We start from the raw sequence: 18,872 nt of genomic DNA on the forward strand, positions 1-18,872 counted from the left end.
AGCTCCTGCTCCACATACCTTTGCACAAAGACCTTTTCAGTCCCCTCGCAGCGGCCTTTCTTGGCAAGCGTGCAGTCAGTGAAGCGGGGAGAGTGGCGGGGGGGGGGGGCAGAGGGAGCACAGGGGAAACGGTCCACAAAACATGCTTTGGATCGGGCGCCCGAAAGCGACGCCCCAGTGTCTGGGCCTTCTCAGCCCGTTGCCATGACGTTCTCCCAGGAGACCTTCCTGTTCTCCCTGAAAACCTCTAGCGCCTCTTTTCTTTATTAGCAGCAAACGTTAATCCTTAATGACCTTCCTTCCGGTGCTTGGCCCTGTGTCTTGGCTGCGGAACCTCGACTCGCTACCCCGCTTCTCCAGACATGAGGGCACAAGCTCTCTGGGTGAGGGGAGGCGGAGGAGCATGAAGGAGAGGCTAAAGAGCAGTAAAGTGGGGCAGCAGGTGACACAGTGGTAAGAGCTACTGCCTTTGGTTCAAATCCCATCTCCTGCCCAAGTACCTTAAACTCTCCCACGCACACACTGGCTGAAGCCGCTTGTCCCAAGCGGGGTTACGGCGAGCCGGCGCCGAACCCAGCAACACAGGGCGCATGGCTGGAGGGGGAGGGGACGCACCCAGGGTGGGACGCCAGTCCATCACAAGGCACCCCAAGCGGAACTCGAACCCCAGACCCACCAGAGAGCAGGCACGGGTCAAACCTGCTGAGCCACCGTACCCCCCCAAATACCTTGAACCGATAGAGTAAAAAGTGCCCAGCTGGATAAATAATTGTAAGTTGCTTTTGTGCAAGGCATTAGCGAAATGAATTAATGCAAATTCAAAAGTAAAGGGAGGAGAAAGGCAGGAAAAGGCATGGAAAATGGGTGGGTGAGAAGAAGAGAAACCGTGAGCGAGATGAAGGTCAGGAGAGAAGGTCGGAGCAGACGGAGGGGCAGGAGAGGAGGAGTAGCCCCGTCGGGGCGGAAGGATTGGCTACTCTCGGCGCTGCGAAGGCGGACTTAGGGTGGGGACGGTGACTTCTTCGTAATCTTCTATCACACCGCTAAATTGGGGAATGTGTGCACATCTGGATGCGTCTCAAATTCAGGATTATCCTCTACTCCATAAAAATGGCCCCAAGCTGTGCTTGGCTGCAAATCCCCATCTCCCGCACAGCTGTGGCTACATGCTGTGGGTGTGCATCTGTGTGCATGCAGGGGGCAGTGCGTGCGTCCCTTGGTCCCTGTGCTCCCCCTGCCAGCACCCCGCCCCCACCCCATCCCCCAGTCCACACCTCGGTCCGAACCTCAGGCGGCCTGCGGCGGGGCAAAGTTAGGACACCCTCACGTGGCGCGCCGTGCCAGAAGGCGTTCGTTTCCACCCGGTCGGACAATTGCGCAGGAGCGCGAACGTAAAGTCTCCCGTCTTGTCGCGTGGGAGCCCGCGGCTGACGCGGTGACGGCCGGCCTTCCCCTGCGCTGCCGCCGCTTACGTAAGTGGGCGTCCGAGGAGCCTCGGCCATTGGCTGGAATTTCTCGGGGAAAGACAGATTGGACGCGAGGCTCCTCCCTTCGTTTGCGACCAGACGTCGCGCCCCCTTGGACCCTCGCCGAACAGACCCGTGAAACAAAAATGCGGGACTGCTGCAGTCCATGGCTACATAGGGCTCTATAAATAGTGAAAGTAAAAGGTACGAGGGGGTCGAAGTTCCTATTTCACAACTGAATTTCGCAGAAATTCACAAGTTTCGCAACTGAATTTCGCAGTTTTTTTTTTTTTTTTTCCCTTTTCAGTTGGAACGGTCTGATAACCTCCTCCAAAGTAAACGCCCAAGGCTTTAACCCTTTGACCTTTTGCTCACAAAGCCAGGTCATTATCCGGCGGACCACCTGCTGTTGTCAGTGTCACGTAAAATGTCCGTGAACTTAACAAAATCGCTGTTCACTCGTCATACACGCGGACGGCGGTGGCAGGGATTTCTTGCGGTAAGTGGCAACGTCACTTTTTTTTTTTTCCTTTTTCTCAGCATAATCTTTCATTACATCATTGGTTTGAGGTCCCGCGAAGTTCGTGGTGCCTTAAAGTGACGGATGAGCGAAGAGATTTACGGCAGTCTTGCAAAGCAGCGCTTTGAAATCGCCACCTGTTCTAGAGGTCCAGGCTCAAAGTTAGAACTGCCCCTACCTCGATTACTCACCGGGGTTTCCGAGTAGAGCATCACGTGACCCGGGCATCGAAACCGATGAGCCGGAGCCATTAATCTGTTGTCAGCCTCCATGTCTCTTTAGGACCGTTGAGGCTTACGTAAATCCGTACTGAAACCTCGGCTGGGAAAGGGCTCTGTACACCGACCCTTGTCCGGGCGCCCCTGCTTCATCACACACAGATGGAGGCCCCCCGCAATGAGGAAGGGCACCGTGACAGCTGAGGGTTCGAGTCACCATGGCAATAAGGTCATCCTACACCAAAGGAGGTCAAGGCAGATCTCCCTTACTTAGAGGCGGGGGCTAATAATTTCTGTAGCTAAATGAACCGTTTTCTCCTGGGAAGGGCAAATCCCCCCGGTGTGGCTCCTGGGGGGGGGAGTGGGGAAGGTTGCACATCTGTCTGCTATTTACATTTACATGTATTCATTGAGCTGATGCTTTTCTCCGAAGCGACTTAAAATGTTAAGCCGCTTAATTATTGATCCATTTATATAGCTGGGTAATTTTACCGGAGCAATTTAGGGTAAGTACCTGCCTCAAGGGCACTACAGCGGGAAGAGGGATTCAAACCTGCATCCTTTGGATTCCAAGGCAGCACCTCTAGCCACTGCACTACCTGCTGTCCCTAAGCGCCTCCTCCGCCTGCGCACGCACGTCTCGGGTGTCGTCTCCCCTTACGCGGGTCCCGAAAGAGCACGGTGCGGCCGAACCGAGCCGAGGAACAAAGCCTCCGCAGCGCCGTGCCTACACCCAGGCCATTCTTACTGCCCTTCTGCCTTTCCTGCTGGCCTTTCCACACCTGCATCCTGCAGCACGGCAATTTCCCAAGGGCTGCTGATCTAACATCCTCGGCGCTTTAATTATAGCCAAACTCCAAGCCGCCCCTAGGGAGGAAGGGGAGGGCAACGGCCACCGCGAACGGAGCCCATCTCAGGCTGGAGACGTACACTTCTGGTTCTGGACCAGCCCCAGAGGGGAGTGGGGAGAGCTGTGATTGACAGGAGGCGAGGAGGACGGTAATCCGCTTATAGCCTGACTGAGAGAGAAGCATTAAAGCAGATCTGCTGCCCGCGCTCGCCGCAGTGAGGAACCCTGACAGCTGCACATGCGTGAGGGGACTGCAGACCCCTTGCAAATAAAAATATCCTCTTACCTGCATCTCGTGACAGTGCCGGCACTATTTTAACTCACTTTTAAATCACCTGCCTTGAAACGCAGCCTTGGTTGCGCCGGCTGCCGGTCAGCAAGGCTTCAGAGCTCGGGTCGGACCCCGTTAGGTCTGCTGTCAATATGCCGTAGTACATATAGTATGCCGGGAGCGTCGCGTATGGACTTTTCGGGAACACACACACACACACACACACACATTTTCAGAACCGCTTGTCCCATACGGGGTCGCGGGGAACCGGAGCCTACCCGGTAACACAGGGCGTAAGGCCGGAGGGGGAGGGGACACACCCAGGACGGGACGCCAGTCCATCGCAAGGCACCCCAAGTGGGACTCGAACCCCAGACCCACCAGAGAGCAGGACTGTGGTCCAACCCACTGTGCTACTGCACCCCCTTTTCGGGAACACGCAATGCATAAATTGTACGCGGTGAGCGATTCAAAATATCTACCCACAATGCCGTGTGCAAGTTTCCGTACGCTTCGTCCAGCTACCGTCCTCTCGGTACCGAGACCCAGACTACTCCACACGTGGCTCTTTCCCAAACGTATATGGAACGGCAGGGGGGCCGTAGGGTCCAGGGCACTGACACAGCAGCATGGCGGCTCCCCTACCCTACAGCAAAGCCCCTTACACACTCCACACTCTGTGGCGATCGTTACGCTGCACGCACCTGCTTGCAATCCGGTGTCACGCGAACACACCACTCCGCAAGATAGATATCGCCGAAGGCGTTCCAATCAAACCCTGCTGTATGAATGTTCTCGGAATATGCAGCAAAAATAACGAGCGAAATTAATTACCCAAAACGAGCTGCTTTTAAACGGAGGAAAATAATATTTGCGTTTCAGTGCTCGTTATTGACTCAGACGCGAGGGCCCCGGTTCCGTTTTCCGCTGCGCTCGCGTTTCAGAACCAGCCACGATTTTTTTGCATTAGAATTCCACGATTCCCTGGAAAAGAATCTGCCAGGCCAGTGAGTGAGAATAAAGAACATCGCCGAGAGACGGTGGGCGCAGGGGAGAGGCACGACAGCGAAAGCAGCGCTCGTCGCGGCAGTCATCGGCTTCGGAGCTCCCCAAGGCGCCTGCAGAGAGACCCATCGTTCGTCTGTCTCCCGCCGATCTGCCCTCTCCGCTTGTGTGTAAATACGCAAGGCGCAGAGCCTATAAAGATACGGGCCAGTATGGAGCGTGGTGAAGCAGGGACACGGAGGACACCCGAGTAAAATACTGGTAAAATACCCACCTGTAGGAGAGGCCAACAATCTGAGTCCCTCTGACGAAAGATAGACAGAGGTAACGTACGCAGGATGGCCGTGCATGGGAGAGATTCGTGTGTGTGTGTGTGTGTGTGAAGCATGCCTGCAGTGGCACTGTCATGCTTTGAGCAGCTCCAGCACTGTCATCGCCAACAGCCCTGTCACATGCTGAATGGCGGTGTGGGGGGGCTGGGGAGCACACAGTCGCTGGGGACAGGGACGTGTAAACAAAGAGGAGATAAATATGCCTTTCGCGTCTCAGGGCCACGTAATTGTAGCTCCCCATTGACCATGCAGGAGCGCTCATGTGGGCTGCAGCTGGACTCTTGCTTCCTCTTTGTCTCCCCTGAATGGGTGTAAAAATGAGGGTGGGGGGGGGTGCGTGGAGGCCATCTCGAAAAAAACCACGCACCGGGTTGCGGTAGATCGATAGTGGCGCTGGAGCCGCCGTGTAAACCTGTGTCGCGTACCCCGGACCCGCGTCGGTCAGGGAAAGGGTGCGAATGCGCTCCAGCTACACATAGTCCCATTATTACTGTCATTAGAATCCACATGCGGTGGGAGGTGCAAGAACAGCCCACCCCCCCAACCACAACCACCACTGCAACCCCCCCCCCCCCAGCAGACAATAGAAGGGATCGAAGCTGTCCAGTTAGCGGTCCGACCTCCTCACGAGCCGGGCAGAGGAGCGCCGCTGACAGCCGCCTCCGGGAAGCTATTTTTGGGGAAAGGGGGGAGGAGGACGAGGAGGAGGAGGAGACGCCGAGGAAGAGGAGGAGAGGGGAGGAAGAGCAGAGGAGCGCACTTCGCATCCAAACGGATCCTGGTATCGCAGTGTCTCCGCAAAAGCCAGGGATTAAAAGCGGCGCGTTTTTGCGCGCCGCTACACGTACCCGTACCCGTACCCGTACACGTACGATGCGCACGGCGGCGGACACACATCCGAGCGGAACCGGGACGCAGTGGCTTGCGGAGCCGCGCGATCTCGCTTAAACTCCTTGTTATTGGTGCATTTCGACGTCGTTTCCGAAAATAAGAGGGGGATTACTTTGGCGAAGAAGGCAGTGCGGGGCACAGGAGAGGAGGAGAGGAGAGGAGAGGAGAGGAGACGCACATCCGCCGACACTCCACGCAGGGGCTCTGATCGCGGACGGACCCTTTCCACGCCGGGGGACGTGTATGGAGAGCGCGATCGCAAACTCAGACGGCGGGCTTCAACCCGACATGTGACTTGTTTTCGGGGGGCCCCCTCGGAAAAGCGAGCGACAGGTGCATTTCTACGATCCGGGGTTTGCTGACGTGTGCAGGCAGGTACGTACGACCGGCGATCGGACACGCGGGGCGGGGGTCGCGCGTGGGTCCCGTTCTTCCGTCGCGCGTGGCGTGCCTCTCAACGGGAGCGAATCCGGCGGTGACCGTGTGTGTGTGACACGGACGGGAAAAGCCGTCGATGCGCGCCGAGGTGGAGCGCGAATCGCGGCCGCGAACTGTCCGCGTTCGGGACGCGTTCACGTGGCGGGCATCGCGTCCACGCACGGTGTCATTGTGTGGAGAACGGGTTTCACACCCCTCGCTGTCGATGACACACCGGCAGCGGGGGGAACGGGAGAAAGAGACAGAGAAAAGAAAAAAAACCCGAAATGCAGCGGTTACTTGTGCGCGTTTGCATCTTTTTCTTTCATCCGCGCTCCTCTCTTTGATTTTATTTTCATAATTTGCTAGCGGGGTTTATGTGCTGATATACCTATAGGCTCATTCAAATGCGTTATTATTATTATCCGTTATTCAGCTGACACCTTTCCCCAAGGCAACTTGGCATGTTAAATAATGAACTTCAAAGCGAGCCTTCCTACCACATTACAGTGTATTCTTTACTGTGTCAGTCCAGGGTAAGTACCTTGCATCTATTCACTTAGCTGATGCTTTTCTAGAAGCTGCTTACAATTATTCATGTGTTTATAGGGCTGGGTAATTTAGGATAGGTGTCTTCCTCAAGAGCATGACACCTGGAAGTGGGATTCAAACCTGTGACCTTCAGGTCCAAAGGCAGTAGGTCTAACCGCTATGTTACCGGCTGTTCCGGTACCTTGGTCATGAGTTCTACCGCAGCAGTGGGATTCGAACCGGCAACCGTCGCAGTGCGAGGCAGCTTGTGGTGTCGTGCGACAGCGTGCCGCCCGGTTTAAACGCGAGACACGAGATGAGTGTAGACGCAGAAGCTGTGATTGGGAGGCTGGAGTTCGTAGCCCAGCCCCAGGGGCCCATTTCCCAAGACCCACTTTGAAATACTCTACGTGAGGTTATGGTCTTTATTTAGACTCCGTGGTTATTGTCCTTCCCCCTTAACAATAGTCCCGGTCTCCGCGTTCCGGCACCAGCGATGGGGTGTGGATTCCCCAGCCCGTTAACCGCCTGTCCGCTTTTGTTTCCGAAAGAAAATGAAACCGCCGTTCCTCCGGAAGACGGTCACCGTGAAGAATGAAGTTTCTGCTTCGCCGCTGGATGGTAACGGCAACAGCGCCGGCAGCAGCACGCGATCCCCCGAACGCCGCCTTCCGCACGGGGCTATAGGTCCCCCAGTCGTAGTAATCACATGTAAAGGGGCGGTGCTTCCACCGCGCTGAGATTTTGCTTTGGCGTCTTTCACGCACGACACGTCTTTGACAGAATTTGGTCTCTGGCCATTGTGGGCGAAGCCTAAGTATATAAGGATGGCAGGTCTTCCTTTTTCTGCGCAAGCGGAGTTGGGTTCGACCACGTCCGTCGGCCACCCGTCGGCAGCAAGCGTGCGCTCTCGTCCGACGTACGGAACGCCAACGGCCGTTCGCGTTCTTTTCCGCTTCATCGTCACGAGTCCTACGGTCCAACATCTCGATGTGCTCAACGGTCTTCGGTCAGCGACGAGCGTAGATCTTTGCGTCCCGGAAGGGAAGCAGCGCTCGTCTCCCCGGAGCCGCGTCTCGGGCCGAGGAGAGGTTAAACACCCAAACTGTTAATTGCCAAGTCAACGAACAGACGGTGACACCGTGAGCCCGGCCACAATAACGAGTCCTAATCACCAGACGTAAGCGTGTCGTGAATCTCTTGCAGAGGTACCGTGCGTTCACCTAAGGCTCGGGTTCGGCTTTATTGTGTGTGCGGGGGGCTTTTTTGTCTTTCTCTCTCGGTTGTGGCTTGTGTCGCTCAGTGCCGAGCTCCTTCGCACCGCCGTGACGGGGAGGAAGAAAAGCCGAAGAAAACGAGACAGCGCTTGCTTACGGAACAGTCGGCGCTGCGGGGTAGCGCCGGAGAGACCCGAGTTACCGCTGCCGGATCCGTTAGCGTTCGTTACCCAACATGGCTGCGCATGAGTGCGACTCTTAATGTGTAAATAGGCGAGTCTGGGCCGCGGGAGGCCGTGGCATCAGCATCCGGCAGATGTTCGGACGAACGCCGAGGCCAAGGCGTCGCCGCTAAGACAGGCTCCCTGCTCTGGGCAACCGTCGGATGCCACATCTGGATGGAGGGCTGGGGTCAAGCCCCGCCTGATCCTTTCGGCTACTACGCCCCCGGCGACAGTCACCGACCTGGGAATGGGACGGGGGGCTGCAGCGAGGCTCTTCGGGAAAAAGGGGAGACGGCTCGTTTTAACAATACGCCGGCGCGCATGGGAAGCCGGATCATATCCGCAGCCGCGCCGGTCTGCACGAACGCTGCGTTCTCCAGCCAGCGGCGCGCATGAGCGCCACCGCGTGACGCGCTGGCTGCGCTTCACGGTCCGTGAGCTTTCACGCAGCAGCCAGGGAAAATCTATAGAGCGCGAGGATAAAATCGATAGGAGGATTGGCCATGTGTAGCGGCGTACCGGTGTGCCGCTGAGCGCAGCGGCAGGGCGCAGTGGTGCAGCGTAGCAGTGTTTCGAGGTGCGCGGCTCCGAGCTGCGGCCATGCGAAGCGGTCGGCTGCGGCGGCGCGTAGCGCCGTAACCGCGTGCGGTGTAAGCGTGTGCTGCCGCAGCTTGAAATGTCACGGTGCGGATGTGTGTATGGCATCGCAGTAGATCCAGGCCTTCCCAGCAGGCATGCGGTGGAACCAGAAGGATCTGGATCCCTTGCTGTCATGAGAGAGACAGCGGGTTATAGGCTGGAAAGGAGGGTGTGTGTGTGTGTGTGTGTGGAACGCATAATGGGAGCAGGCAGGAGGGAAAGCGCAGGGGGGGGAGGTGAACGTGTTTCGTGTGTCCCTCGCTTCGGGTAAGGTGGGTGCCAGCGAGGCTATGGGAATGGAGGGGGTGTGGGGGTGGGGCTGGGGGTGGGGGGGTGAGGCTCTCAATGGAAAATGAATGAGAGATTTAATACTGAATGCTGCGAGAAGGAGAGCGAGCGACAGAAAGGAAGCCTGGGAGAAAATCCCCAGACTCGAGACTCAAGTGTCTTAGTGTCTTACCGCTCTGTCGGGGGGGCAGGGTTGAATGCCGCCTTTGCCCAGCCCCCCACCCCACTCCACAGTGACAGGAAGGAGGGGCTTTGTTTGTGCGCCGCAGCGCTCCCTGAGCGATCGCACCGAAGCGACGGCACCGAAGCCCTCCGCCGTTTCTCACGGAGGGATCGCCGCCATTCGCTCGGGCCGAGCGAGCGAGCGAGCGAGGCGGAACCGTGCGATCAGAGATTATGGCATCCCGTAATCCCGCGTACATCGACACATCAAAACATTTCTATCCTCTAATCCCCTGCCACAAGTTTTACTTACGAAGCAAAAATGATTAACTGGAATTTACCTTTAGTTATTGTTGGCCGTTATTGATGTATCTGCATTTATTCATTCAGCTGGGGCTCTTCTCCAAAGCCGCTCGCACTGATTTACCCTGTTATGCTGCTGGGTAATTTTTACTGGAATAAGGGCAAGGGTAAAGTGAGCACCCTGCTCAAGAGTACTGCGGCAGATGGTGGGATTTGAACCCGGATCCTTCGAATCCGAACACGGCACTTCTAACCACTGCGCCTCCTGCTGCCCATGATGCGGCATAATAATGAACGAGACCATTTTTATGTATTTTTTTCATCTTAAGCGACGGAAATTATTCTGTAGCGTCTTCAGTCAAAACCCCAGTGGCAGAAAAACGCAGTAAAAACACAAAGACGTGAAAACACACTAAACGCAACACTTTGTTCCAAGGAAGCAAATTCCCATAATTTTGCACACTCGAGGAACCAGAAAGAGAGAGAGAGACACACACACACACTCAGGCGTGTGTGCGCACAGCACTTCACAGTGCTTCATGCAGTAGGGATAGAGCTCTCGTCTCGCATCGCTGTCCCAGCCCCCCAACCCCCCACCCCCATTTATCCCGGGGCCTGTGTTCATCTCCTGGAAAGACCCCCCCCCCCCATCCCCCACTGGGAAACAGTGTGTGTCACAGTTAAGGGAGCCTGTGGTTGTCCTCCAACTAGTGTACCCACCTCTTCTCTCGACGACTCATCAGCCCAGAGTCTCTTTGCTCCGAAGTGTTTCTCTGCATCCAACATGTCCCATGGGCCATCCCACATGTCCCAAGTTCCGTCCTACATGTCCCATGTCCCATCCTAAATGTCCCAAATTCCATCCCACATGTCCCATGTCCCATCCTAAATGTCCCAAATTCCGTCCTACATGTCCCATGTCCCATCCCACATGTCCCATGTCCCATCGTACATGTCCCATTTTACATGTCCCATGTCCTATCCTACATGTCCCAAGTTCCACCCCACATGTCCTATGTCCCATCCTACATATCCCAAGTCCCAAGTTCCGTCCTACATGTCCCATGTCCCATCGTACATGTCCCATCCTACATGTCCCAAGTTCCATCCCACATGTCCCATGTCCCATCCTACATGTCCCAAGTCCCACCCTACATATCCCAAGCTCCATCCCACATGTCCCATGTCCCATCCTACATGTCCCATTCTACATGTCCCAAGTTTCATCCCATATGTCCCATCCTATATGTCCCATGTCCCATTCTACATGTCCCAAGTTCCATCCTACATGTCCCATGTCCCATCCTAAATGTCCCATGTCCCATTCTACATGTCCCAAGTTCCATCCCACATGTCCCATGTCCCATCCTACATGTCCCAAGTCCCACCCTACATATCCCAAGCTCCATCCCATATGTCCCATCCTATATGTCCCAAGTCCATCCCACATGTCCCATGTCCCATCCTATATGTCCCAAGTGCCATAATATAATTTAACAGAGATTAGCAGGTGAAAACAAATTCTTGCCATATTATTATTATTATTATTATTATTATTATTATTATTATTATTATTATTATTATAAACAATTATACGTAAACAACCTTTATACATTACGATATTTAATGCAATATTTATGTACGCTTGTCTTTGTTCAACTAGACAGAAATGTCTTTCAGGAAAACAACACTGAAGTTCACATTTAGTATTTAGCTGACGTTTCTCTCCAAGGTAATTCGCGGCGTTTGAGTTGCCCGTAATTATAGCTGGGTACATTTTACTGGAGCAATGCCGTGTTTATACCTCGATCAAAGGGTACTACAGTAGGGATCCAAAGCCGAGCCCTTCACGTGAAAAGCAGGAGCTCCAACCACTACTTTACCTACTGCTCCCAAGACAAGCTTTAGGATAATTTGTTAAAAAATAGTCAGCTGAGATAATAAAAAGGGTTATGTTTTAAGGATCGTTTTTTTTATCCATACATGTGCATCAGAGAACTTTTTTCCGATCCTCCCACGTACCGTGACGTCGAGCGTTTGCTCCACATCCAGAGCGGACTGGAGTCCCGAGGGTCGAAGGCTGACCCCTGAACCCCGACCCCGTCCTCCCCGAGCTGTGGCTCTGTGCAAATGCTCTCTTTTAACAAGGGCGAGTCGTTGGGGTTCGAGGATCACCGCAGGTCTATCTCAGCTCTGGCCCCGCTGGGTTTCAGGTAGGGTCACGCAGAAGTGTGTGTTTCCGGTCACTAGTGTATCTCTGACACCCTGGGTGTTAAATGCAGCCCATTGTGACAATATTATAAGTAAAAACTCAGTATATGGTTTTTACTATAATATTACCACAATGCCTTTTTCCATTCACAATTTACTAGAAATTGTGTATATTGTAGACACACAAACACACACTTTCTGAACCGCTTATCCCATACAGGGTCGTGGGGAACTGGAGCCTAACCCTGCAACTCAGGGCGTAAGGCTGGAGGGGGAGGGGACACACCCAGGGCAGGACGCCCGTCCATCACAAGGCATCCCAAGCGGGACTCGAACCCCAGACCCAACAGAGAGTAGGACCAGGCCAAACCTGCTGCACCACCACACCTCCCTGTATGTCGTACATTTTTGTTGGAATGTACAGATGCAAACACACAGCTCTCCATGTACCAAATCCAATCTTCCACGGTAACTGAGAGTGTCCGTAAATCAGAACCAGACAGAAGATCCTATTTTTTCCTCTCTCCGCTCCTCTGTATCTGTTCTAGGACTCTCATAAAATTACGTATGAAAGTAAACGGGTCTGGTCTGCCTCGGTCAGCGCTCCGAGCGCGAGCAAATGGGCCGATGTGCTGCCGTAAAATGCAACTGGCCGTTTTATTTGACCGAAATGTTACGTGGGCCGTAACTTGTCCTCCACGTTGTGGGGCGGGGGAAGCGGTAGATTTGGGCTTCTCTTCGTTCCATCTCCTTTGCGGGGCCGTGTGCCAGAGCGGCGATGTCAGAGGACAGGGTAAGGCGGCGCCGGGACAGAGCTGCTCACACGATGTCGGAAAACTCGAGCGACTGCCTCCCACAGCTACGGAAAAGGCACGGTGGTGCAGCAGGTGGCACGAGTGGCACGTGGCTTTGGACGTGGCTCGGTCTGTGTGGAGTTTGCACGAGCGCGTGGGTTGCCTGCCGTAGTCCAGAGACGTGTGTTTCGGATGAACCGGTGCTTCCCAGTTGTCCGTAGGGTGTGCGAGTGCCTTACGCTGCTCTGCGGTATTAGATCAATTCATTTTCTCCAAAACGACGTACATCTCGTAGAACATACGACGAGTGCATCGCATTAGCGGGAAGAGAGACTTAGATGCAGACGCGTGATTCTTAAGCACAGTTGCTTTTCTTTCCGCCGTACGAACCACTGTTCATCACGCGAGCAGCTGCGTTGAAGCTTCATCCGAACATCCACGATTTCTAATCACATCCCGCATAATTTTTTTCACATCAACAGTCACGTTACATTACAGGAGCAGCTGCTTGAAGGTTCGTCCGTTGTATGACGGGCGTGATCTCAAAGTTATGGTGCATGAACATTTACACTTTGCATAAAATTGAGAGATCACGGGAGAGGTGAGGTTTGAGACCCTTTTGAAATGTGGACGGGGATTCAGCAGTTCTGAGTGAGAGGGGGAGCTCATTCCCCTACGTCGGAGCCAGACCCGAGAACCTCCGTGCTTTTGATTTTGGACCTTTCGTGCGTGGGACCACCGAGCGGACAGAGGCAGAGGAGCGTAGCAGCCTGGTTGGGGTGCGGCGGGCGATCGGGTCTTGCAGATATAGGCGAGCGACTTGAGGATTTCGGGGCAGTGAACGTTGCACCGTAAGTCACCTTGAACACAGGTGCTGAGCGAAAAAACAGCGTGTGTTCGCTTGGGGAGAAGTGCGGACTAAGGAACGAACGTCACGGATGTGAACGAAAAGCACACGCGCGGCGCCCGTGCGTTTCAACGGCCCGCGCGAAACTGATAAGCAATGTTTCGCCGCAGTTCGCCGCTTCGTACCCGGACACTTTCCTGTCTCCTTCTTCCCTCTCCAGAGTCAGCGATGCCGTTCTCTCCGATGTTCCTCCTCCTCATCCTCCCGGCCCTGGTGGGTTGCGGCTCCTCCCAGGACAAAGCCCTTCCGCGCGGCTGCGGCTCCTTCCTGCAGCGACCCTACACGGCGCTGTGCGACCTGGAGGTGGTGTGGGGCGTCGTGGTGGAGGCGGCGGCGGGCGGAGGCGCCCTGGCGGCGCTGCTGCTCGGCCTGGTGCTGCTGTGCCGCCTGCGGCGCGTGAGCGAGGCGGAGAAGCGCGGCGGGGTGGGGCCGCTGCTCCTGCTGCTGCTGGGCGTGGTGGGGCTCTGCGGCCTCAGCTTCGCCTACCTGATCGAGCGCGACGAGCGCCTGTGCATCGTGCGGCGCGCCCTCTGGGGGGTGCTCTTCGCTCTGTGCTTCTCCTGCCTGCTGGCCCAAGGCGTGCGCCTGCGGCGGCTGGCGCGAGGGGGGCGGAGCCCGAGCGGCTGTGCCCTGGCGGGGCTGGCGCTGGGGCTCACGCTGGTGCAGGGCATCGTCGCAGCCGAGTGGCTGCTTCTCACGGTGGCGCGACAGGGTCAGCCAGCCTGCCACTTCCTGCCGCTGGACTTCGCGCTGGCCTGCAGCTACGTGCTGGTGCTCCTGCTGGTGGCGCTCGTGGCCTCGGGATGCGCCACGTGCGGGAAGACGAGGCCGTGGAGGTGCAGCGGAGCGTGGCTCTTCGTCTCCTGCCTCGCCTCGGTCCTGCTGTGGGCCGCCTGGCTGGGCTTCTACCTCTACGGCAACGCGGCGCTGGGCCTGTCCTCGGACTGGGACGACGCGGCGCACGCCGTGACGCTGGTGGCGCAGGCCTGGCTGCTGCTGCTGCTTCACGCTTCGCCGGAGGCCCACGCCTGCCTGCGGCCGCCGCCGCAGCCCTCCGCGCCCGACTACTTCGACACCTCTCAGGCCCCGCCTCGCTTGAGGGAGGCCAGCTTCGACGAGGACATCCCTCTCTCGCACCGGCAGTTTGTGGAGAACCAGGCCTTCTCGTTCGATGACAGCAACGCAGGTGACGCGGCGGGTAGGGGCTCCGTGTGAAAAAAACACAACACGATCTAGACCTTTCTGCCTCGCCGGTGCTCATGCTGTAGCTCCCGGCTCGCCTGTATGCGCGCGCGTGTTCGGATGTGCGGGGAGGCCCCGGTGAACACTCGTCTCCGCCTCTGTCCGTAGCGGCGCGCTCCGGGGGCCAGAGGAACGGCAGCACCGGAACCAGGCCCAGCGCCCCCTTTCGCAGCAACGTGTACCAGCCCACCGAGATGACCATGATCCTGAACGGGGGTGCGGTGAGTACGCGCTGGAAGCGAACCGCATGCTGAGCACACGCTGGCTGTTTGAAAAGGGCTCGGGAGCGCGCGTGCATACTCACGCGCACGCTCGAGGCTGCGCTGCCTCCGACAAGCGCCGCCGTCCCGGGTCAGGCTCCCCTGACTGCCGGCCGGCCGGAGCCAGGGCATTCCGGGATGGATGGGAGGATTTTGTTTGGACGTTGGCTCCTCTCCAGACCCAGCGGCTGTGCGTCAGCCCCGCCGACACCGAGCAGGAGATGGGACAGGGGCCAGGAGACTCGCACGCCGCTCCGGTGCCTGTCCAGTAAAACTGGAGGGCGAAGTTCCAGCAGGCTCGGGCTCGTCGCGTTTCTCCCTCGGACCGGCAGGAGACGTCACCCGTCCTGGGCCTCAGATCTGCGAGCGGAGAGCACGGGAGGATGTCGAGTGTGTGCGCTGACCACCTGCTCCTCCCTGACAGGTTCCCTCCGCACCCCCCACCTACACGGGGAGACAGCTGTGGTGAGAGAGGAGGACCGGGACCGGGAGAGGAGACGACGTCCTCGTCTCCAGGAGGCCACGGGTCGAGACTTGACGGCGTTGGCGGTTTCTTTCATTCACTTGTCTTGTTTGTTTTTTGATGCTGGGGACACCGACGGGAACGTGTCGCACCGCGCGTGCCATCGAGATGCGGACCGGAGGCTGCTTCCGCCGCCGCGTGAGGTCCGGTCGTGGCGGGAAGGGTGAAGCACAGGACCGGCTGAGGAATACCATGGGGTGGAAGGGCAGGACTGAAATCACAGTAGAGGACTCCTTAGATGTAACAGCTTAAAAAAAAATACATTTATATATATGTATATATATATATATATATACCACCAACTGGTAACTGGTCAGGTTTCTTATCCATACATGAAGTCAGCTGGGAGAAAGGGACACTCATTCATTACACCACTTACCAAGCATTCAAAGTGCTACATGATAGGAACCAGTAGTTTTATTTCGCTGTGTATCTACACACGCGATTTAGTACGATCTACTAAAACGTCAATGCAACGTACGGTGGCGCGGCAAATGCCCGAAAACAACGGAATTCCGGAGGGGTCGGCAAAGGCCGCGTAAGGAAGCCGCCCTCGCCTTCCCTCTCGCGCACGGAGGAAGGAACCGGCCGCCGTGCGGCGTGACCGCTCTGCAAAAGCTCCGCCCCCAAACTCGTGCTCTCGGTTGCGATGCGGTTCTGCTCGGCGGGAAGCAGAGAGCTCGCAGACAAGGTTCTCTGCAACCTCACCTTACTGAAAGGCCTTCCCGGTCAGCTCGGATTGGCGAGGTCTTATTAGATCACCCTGACTTGCGTGTGTGTGTGTGTGTGTGTGTGTGTGTGTGTTACCGTACCGATTCACGTTTATGCGCTGAGCGTGTCTGCGTTTCCGCTCTTCCTTTTAAAACGGAATATCGCACCTGGCCCAAATCACAGCCGGTTCACTTTGAAACCTTGGGTTCACGTGCTCTTTCAGATGGATTTTCCTGCGAGGTCCACCGTTCTCCCTCAGGACTTCCGCGTCAACGGAAACGAACCGCCTTCCGCTTCTCGGACACCCGCTCATCCCCAGACAGGAAGACCCGTGAACATAAGTGTTATTTATCTGACTGTTTGGAGACCGGGCCAGGGCAGTATTAATTTCACCGGAAAGGAAAAAAAATATATATATTTTGGATCGCATTTGGTCAGGCAGGCAAGAGGTGATCTTTTTTCATCATTTTTGTCCGTCCGTGTAAATTCTTCCATCCGCATTTACCGCAGTGCATCGCGGTCATCGTGTTAAATTCCTAGGACCAATTTCTCCGTCATCCTCGGTGCTTTTCGGCTGGCAAGAGCCATCAGAATGCGGTCACGTGGTCCCCCCTGGAGGGTGGAAACCTTGCCACTGATGAGCGAGACTGCGCCGCAGTAGTGATGGGTAGCAGTCGGTCGCGGTGGTTCTTTGTACCCGACGTGGTTAAACCACAAAACCGCAACTGATCCCGGACCGAGGATGCCGCACTGGAGGCGCAGCGGAGCTCTGATGAACCAGACAGCTTGGGGGATCAGTGAAAGTGTGCGTGGGGGGTGTATTAGGGTCGGGCCTCAAATCTAGGTCAGACGTCTGTTGTTTTCTACTTCTCGGGGACTAGCGGCTGCTCGCGTCGCCATGAAAGACAGTCATCCGGTACCTAGGGAAGTAGAGCAGGGGGTGGGGTCGGAGGGTCCATTCTAATTGTTCCCTTAACGAGAGCCAATTTTTGTCAGCGGCGCCATGGGAGCGTCGGGCTTGGGTCTCCGGTCTCGATGAAGGGACGGTCGCCGTGGCTCTCTTGGAGCCACCCAACAGCGCTGTGAGAAATGACGCTTGGACGAAAGAGGAGGAGGGATTCCGCTCAGGTCACCGGCTCCGGGCTGCCCGTTGACCACGTGAGGGAGCACCGCCCCGCTGTCCTCATTACCGAGGGACAGCTCCGTCCCCTTTTTCTCTTTAAACAATGTCTGTGTGCCACGAGGGAGCGGCCGCTCAGCCAGGGTCCTCTTGCAGCTTTTCGGCTCGAGCGCCAGCCTAGCCGCCGTAGGCGAGGGCGAACGCTCCTCCGCTCCGGTGCAGCCGCGTCGAGCGATGATGGCGAAACGTTGGGTCGCGTTCGTGCGAGACTTCAAAAAGAGCGACGGCGACGATGGGACTCAGACACCAGCCACGATATTACGAAATGTAAAATTTCACGGTTTACTTTGACGTGTGACCGCATTGCCTCGGCCATTAATTGTTCCCTTGCTACTTTCTTTTTACCTTACGTTTTTTTTTTTTTTAAAGTCTATAAAGAATTTGATAAACGGATTCAAGACATGCTTGTATTTGAATTATTGAACTGTGATTATTTTTGGGGGAAAAAAAAAAAAAATGTCTGGAGGAGACCCACTGTAAGATTTTCTGTACTTTTTCCTAAACTGTTGACCTAGTCACATGCAGTAGTTCTTCCGCTGGTCAAAACCCGTACCGTGTGTCACGTACCTTGGGAATATAGCTGTGTTTTTCAGACTAAGGCATGTCGTGTGAACTCCAAACCAGGACGATTGTTGTATTTTGCACTTTACGAAGGACGTACGGCTCCGTACGATCTAAGAAGCGGAAGGCCATCCCTCGTCCTTGACCTGGCCTTGACCGGGCTTGCGTGATCCAACCGCGGGGACGAGTTCGGGGGGACAACAGTCTGGGTTATCGGTCCGTGACTTATTGATCCAGGCCCACATCTGAGAACAGGTTGCTGGTCCGGGCCTTCTCTAGAGGATAACAAACTAGCACGCTGGCTTTGCTCGAAGACCCCTTTGCCAATAACCGTGTTTATTAACCACGATTTCAGCATTCGTCACAGAGCGCGGAAGCCAAAAGTTGTCCGAGAAAAAAAATAACCTCCCAATCTGCGTACGCTTCACTTCCCCTTAGGCCTGGAATACAAGAATTAGCTCGTTCTATTTAAAATTCGAACGATTATTTATGCAGTAACGTGAAGGCGTATATTTCCAGTATTAATCGACAAGGGAGAAGATTTTTCCTTAAGGTATGGCAAGAGAGGGGGGTGCGGTGGCACGGTGGCACGGTGGGTCTGGGGTTCGAGTCCCGCTTGGGTTGCCTTGCCACGGACTGGTGTCCCGTCCTGGATGTGTCCCCTCCCCCTCCGGCCCTACGCCCTGCGTGCCGGGTTAGGCTCCGGTTCCCCGTGCCCCGTATGGGGCGAGCGGTTCGGACGGATGGCAAGAGAGGGGTTTCATTGTAAGGGGAGGGGGGGGCATTCCATGTGTTCCACCTTTCAGCATCAGCAGTTCTGTGTTTCTATCGTCTGATAGCAAATTATTGTTGGAAAATATACACAGGTTATAAAGCCTTGATCCCTGAACCCCTAAGCAAGCCCCCGAAACCCCCGCCCCCCGGATCGAACCTGTCGTTGACCCACCTCTCCCCACTTGCCCAGCTTCTGGACTGGCCCACTGAAGCCACCCTGTGGGGGGTGACAGTGTTTCACGGCAGTGACCGTGCAGTGACACCGCATGCCTGTGTATGAACCTGTTTTCCCAAATGCATAATGAGGTTGATCACTGTCTCTGTAAACAATTCAGGCGAATCGTTCAATAAACTGTGACCTTTGTAGTTTACCGG

At 55.8% G+C, this 18,872-nt stretch overlaps 1 protein-coding gene across 4 annotated transcripts; it reads left to right on the top strand.

Annotated features, from left to right (window-relative positions):
* Positions 1 to 666: 666 nt before the first annotated feature.
* On the top strand, positions 667 to 18,369 carry gprc5ba (G protein-coupled receptor, class C, group 5, member Ba). 4 transcript variants are annotated; one of them, XM_029250303.1, is made up of 4 exons: positions 667 to 1,965; positions 13,407 to 14,444; positions 14,597 to 14,709; positions 15,173 to 18,368. In XM_029250303.1, exons 2-4 carry the CDS (start codon positions 13,415 to 13,417, stop codon positions 15,215 to 15,217), a joined length of 1,188 nt encoding a protein of 395 aa, XP_029106136.1. In that variant the 5' UTR covers positions 667 to 1,965; positions 13,407 to 13,414; the 3' UTR covers positions 15,218 to 18,368. The 4 variants fall into 4 exon arrangements, with proteins under 4 accessions (XP_029106136.1, XP_029106135.1, XP_018598487.2 ...); XM_029250302.1 differs by lacking the exon at positions 667 to 1,965 and adding an exon at positions 4,698 to 5,928; XM_018742971.2 differs by lacking the exon at positions 667 to 1,965 and having other exon boundaries at positions 13,025 to 14,444; positions 15,173 to 18,369.
* Positions 18,370 to 18,872: the final 503 nt, after the last annotated feature.

This window comes from Scleropages formosus, chromosome 3 (genome assembly GCF_900964775.1).
Source record: "Scleropages formosus chromosome 3, fSclFor1.1, whole genome shotgun sequence".
In the NCBI taxonomy this organism is placed as follows: Eukaryota; Metazoa; Chordata; class Actinopteri; order Osteoglossiformes; family Osteoglossidae; genus Scleropages; species Scleropages formosus.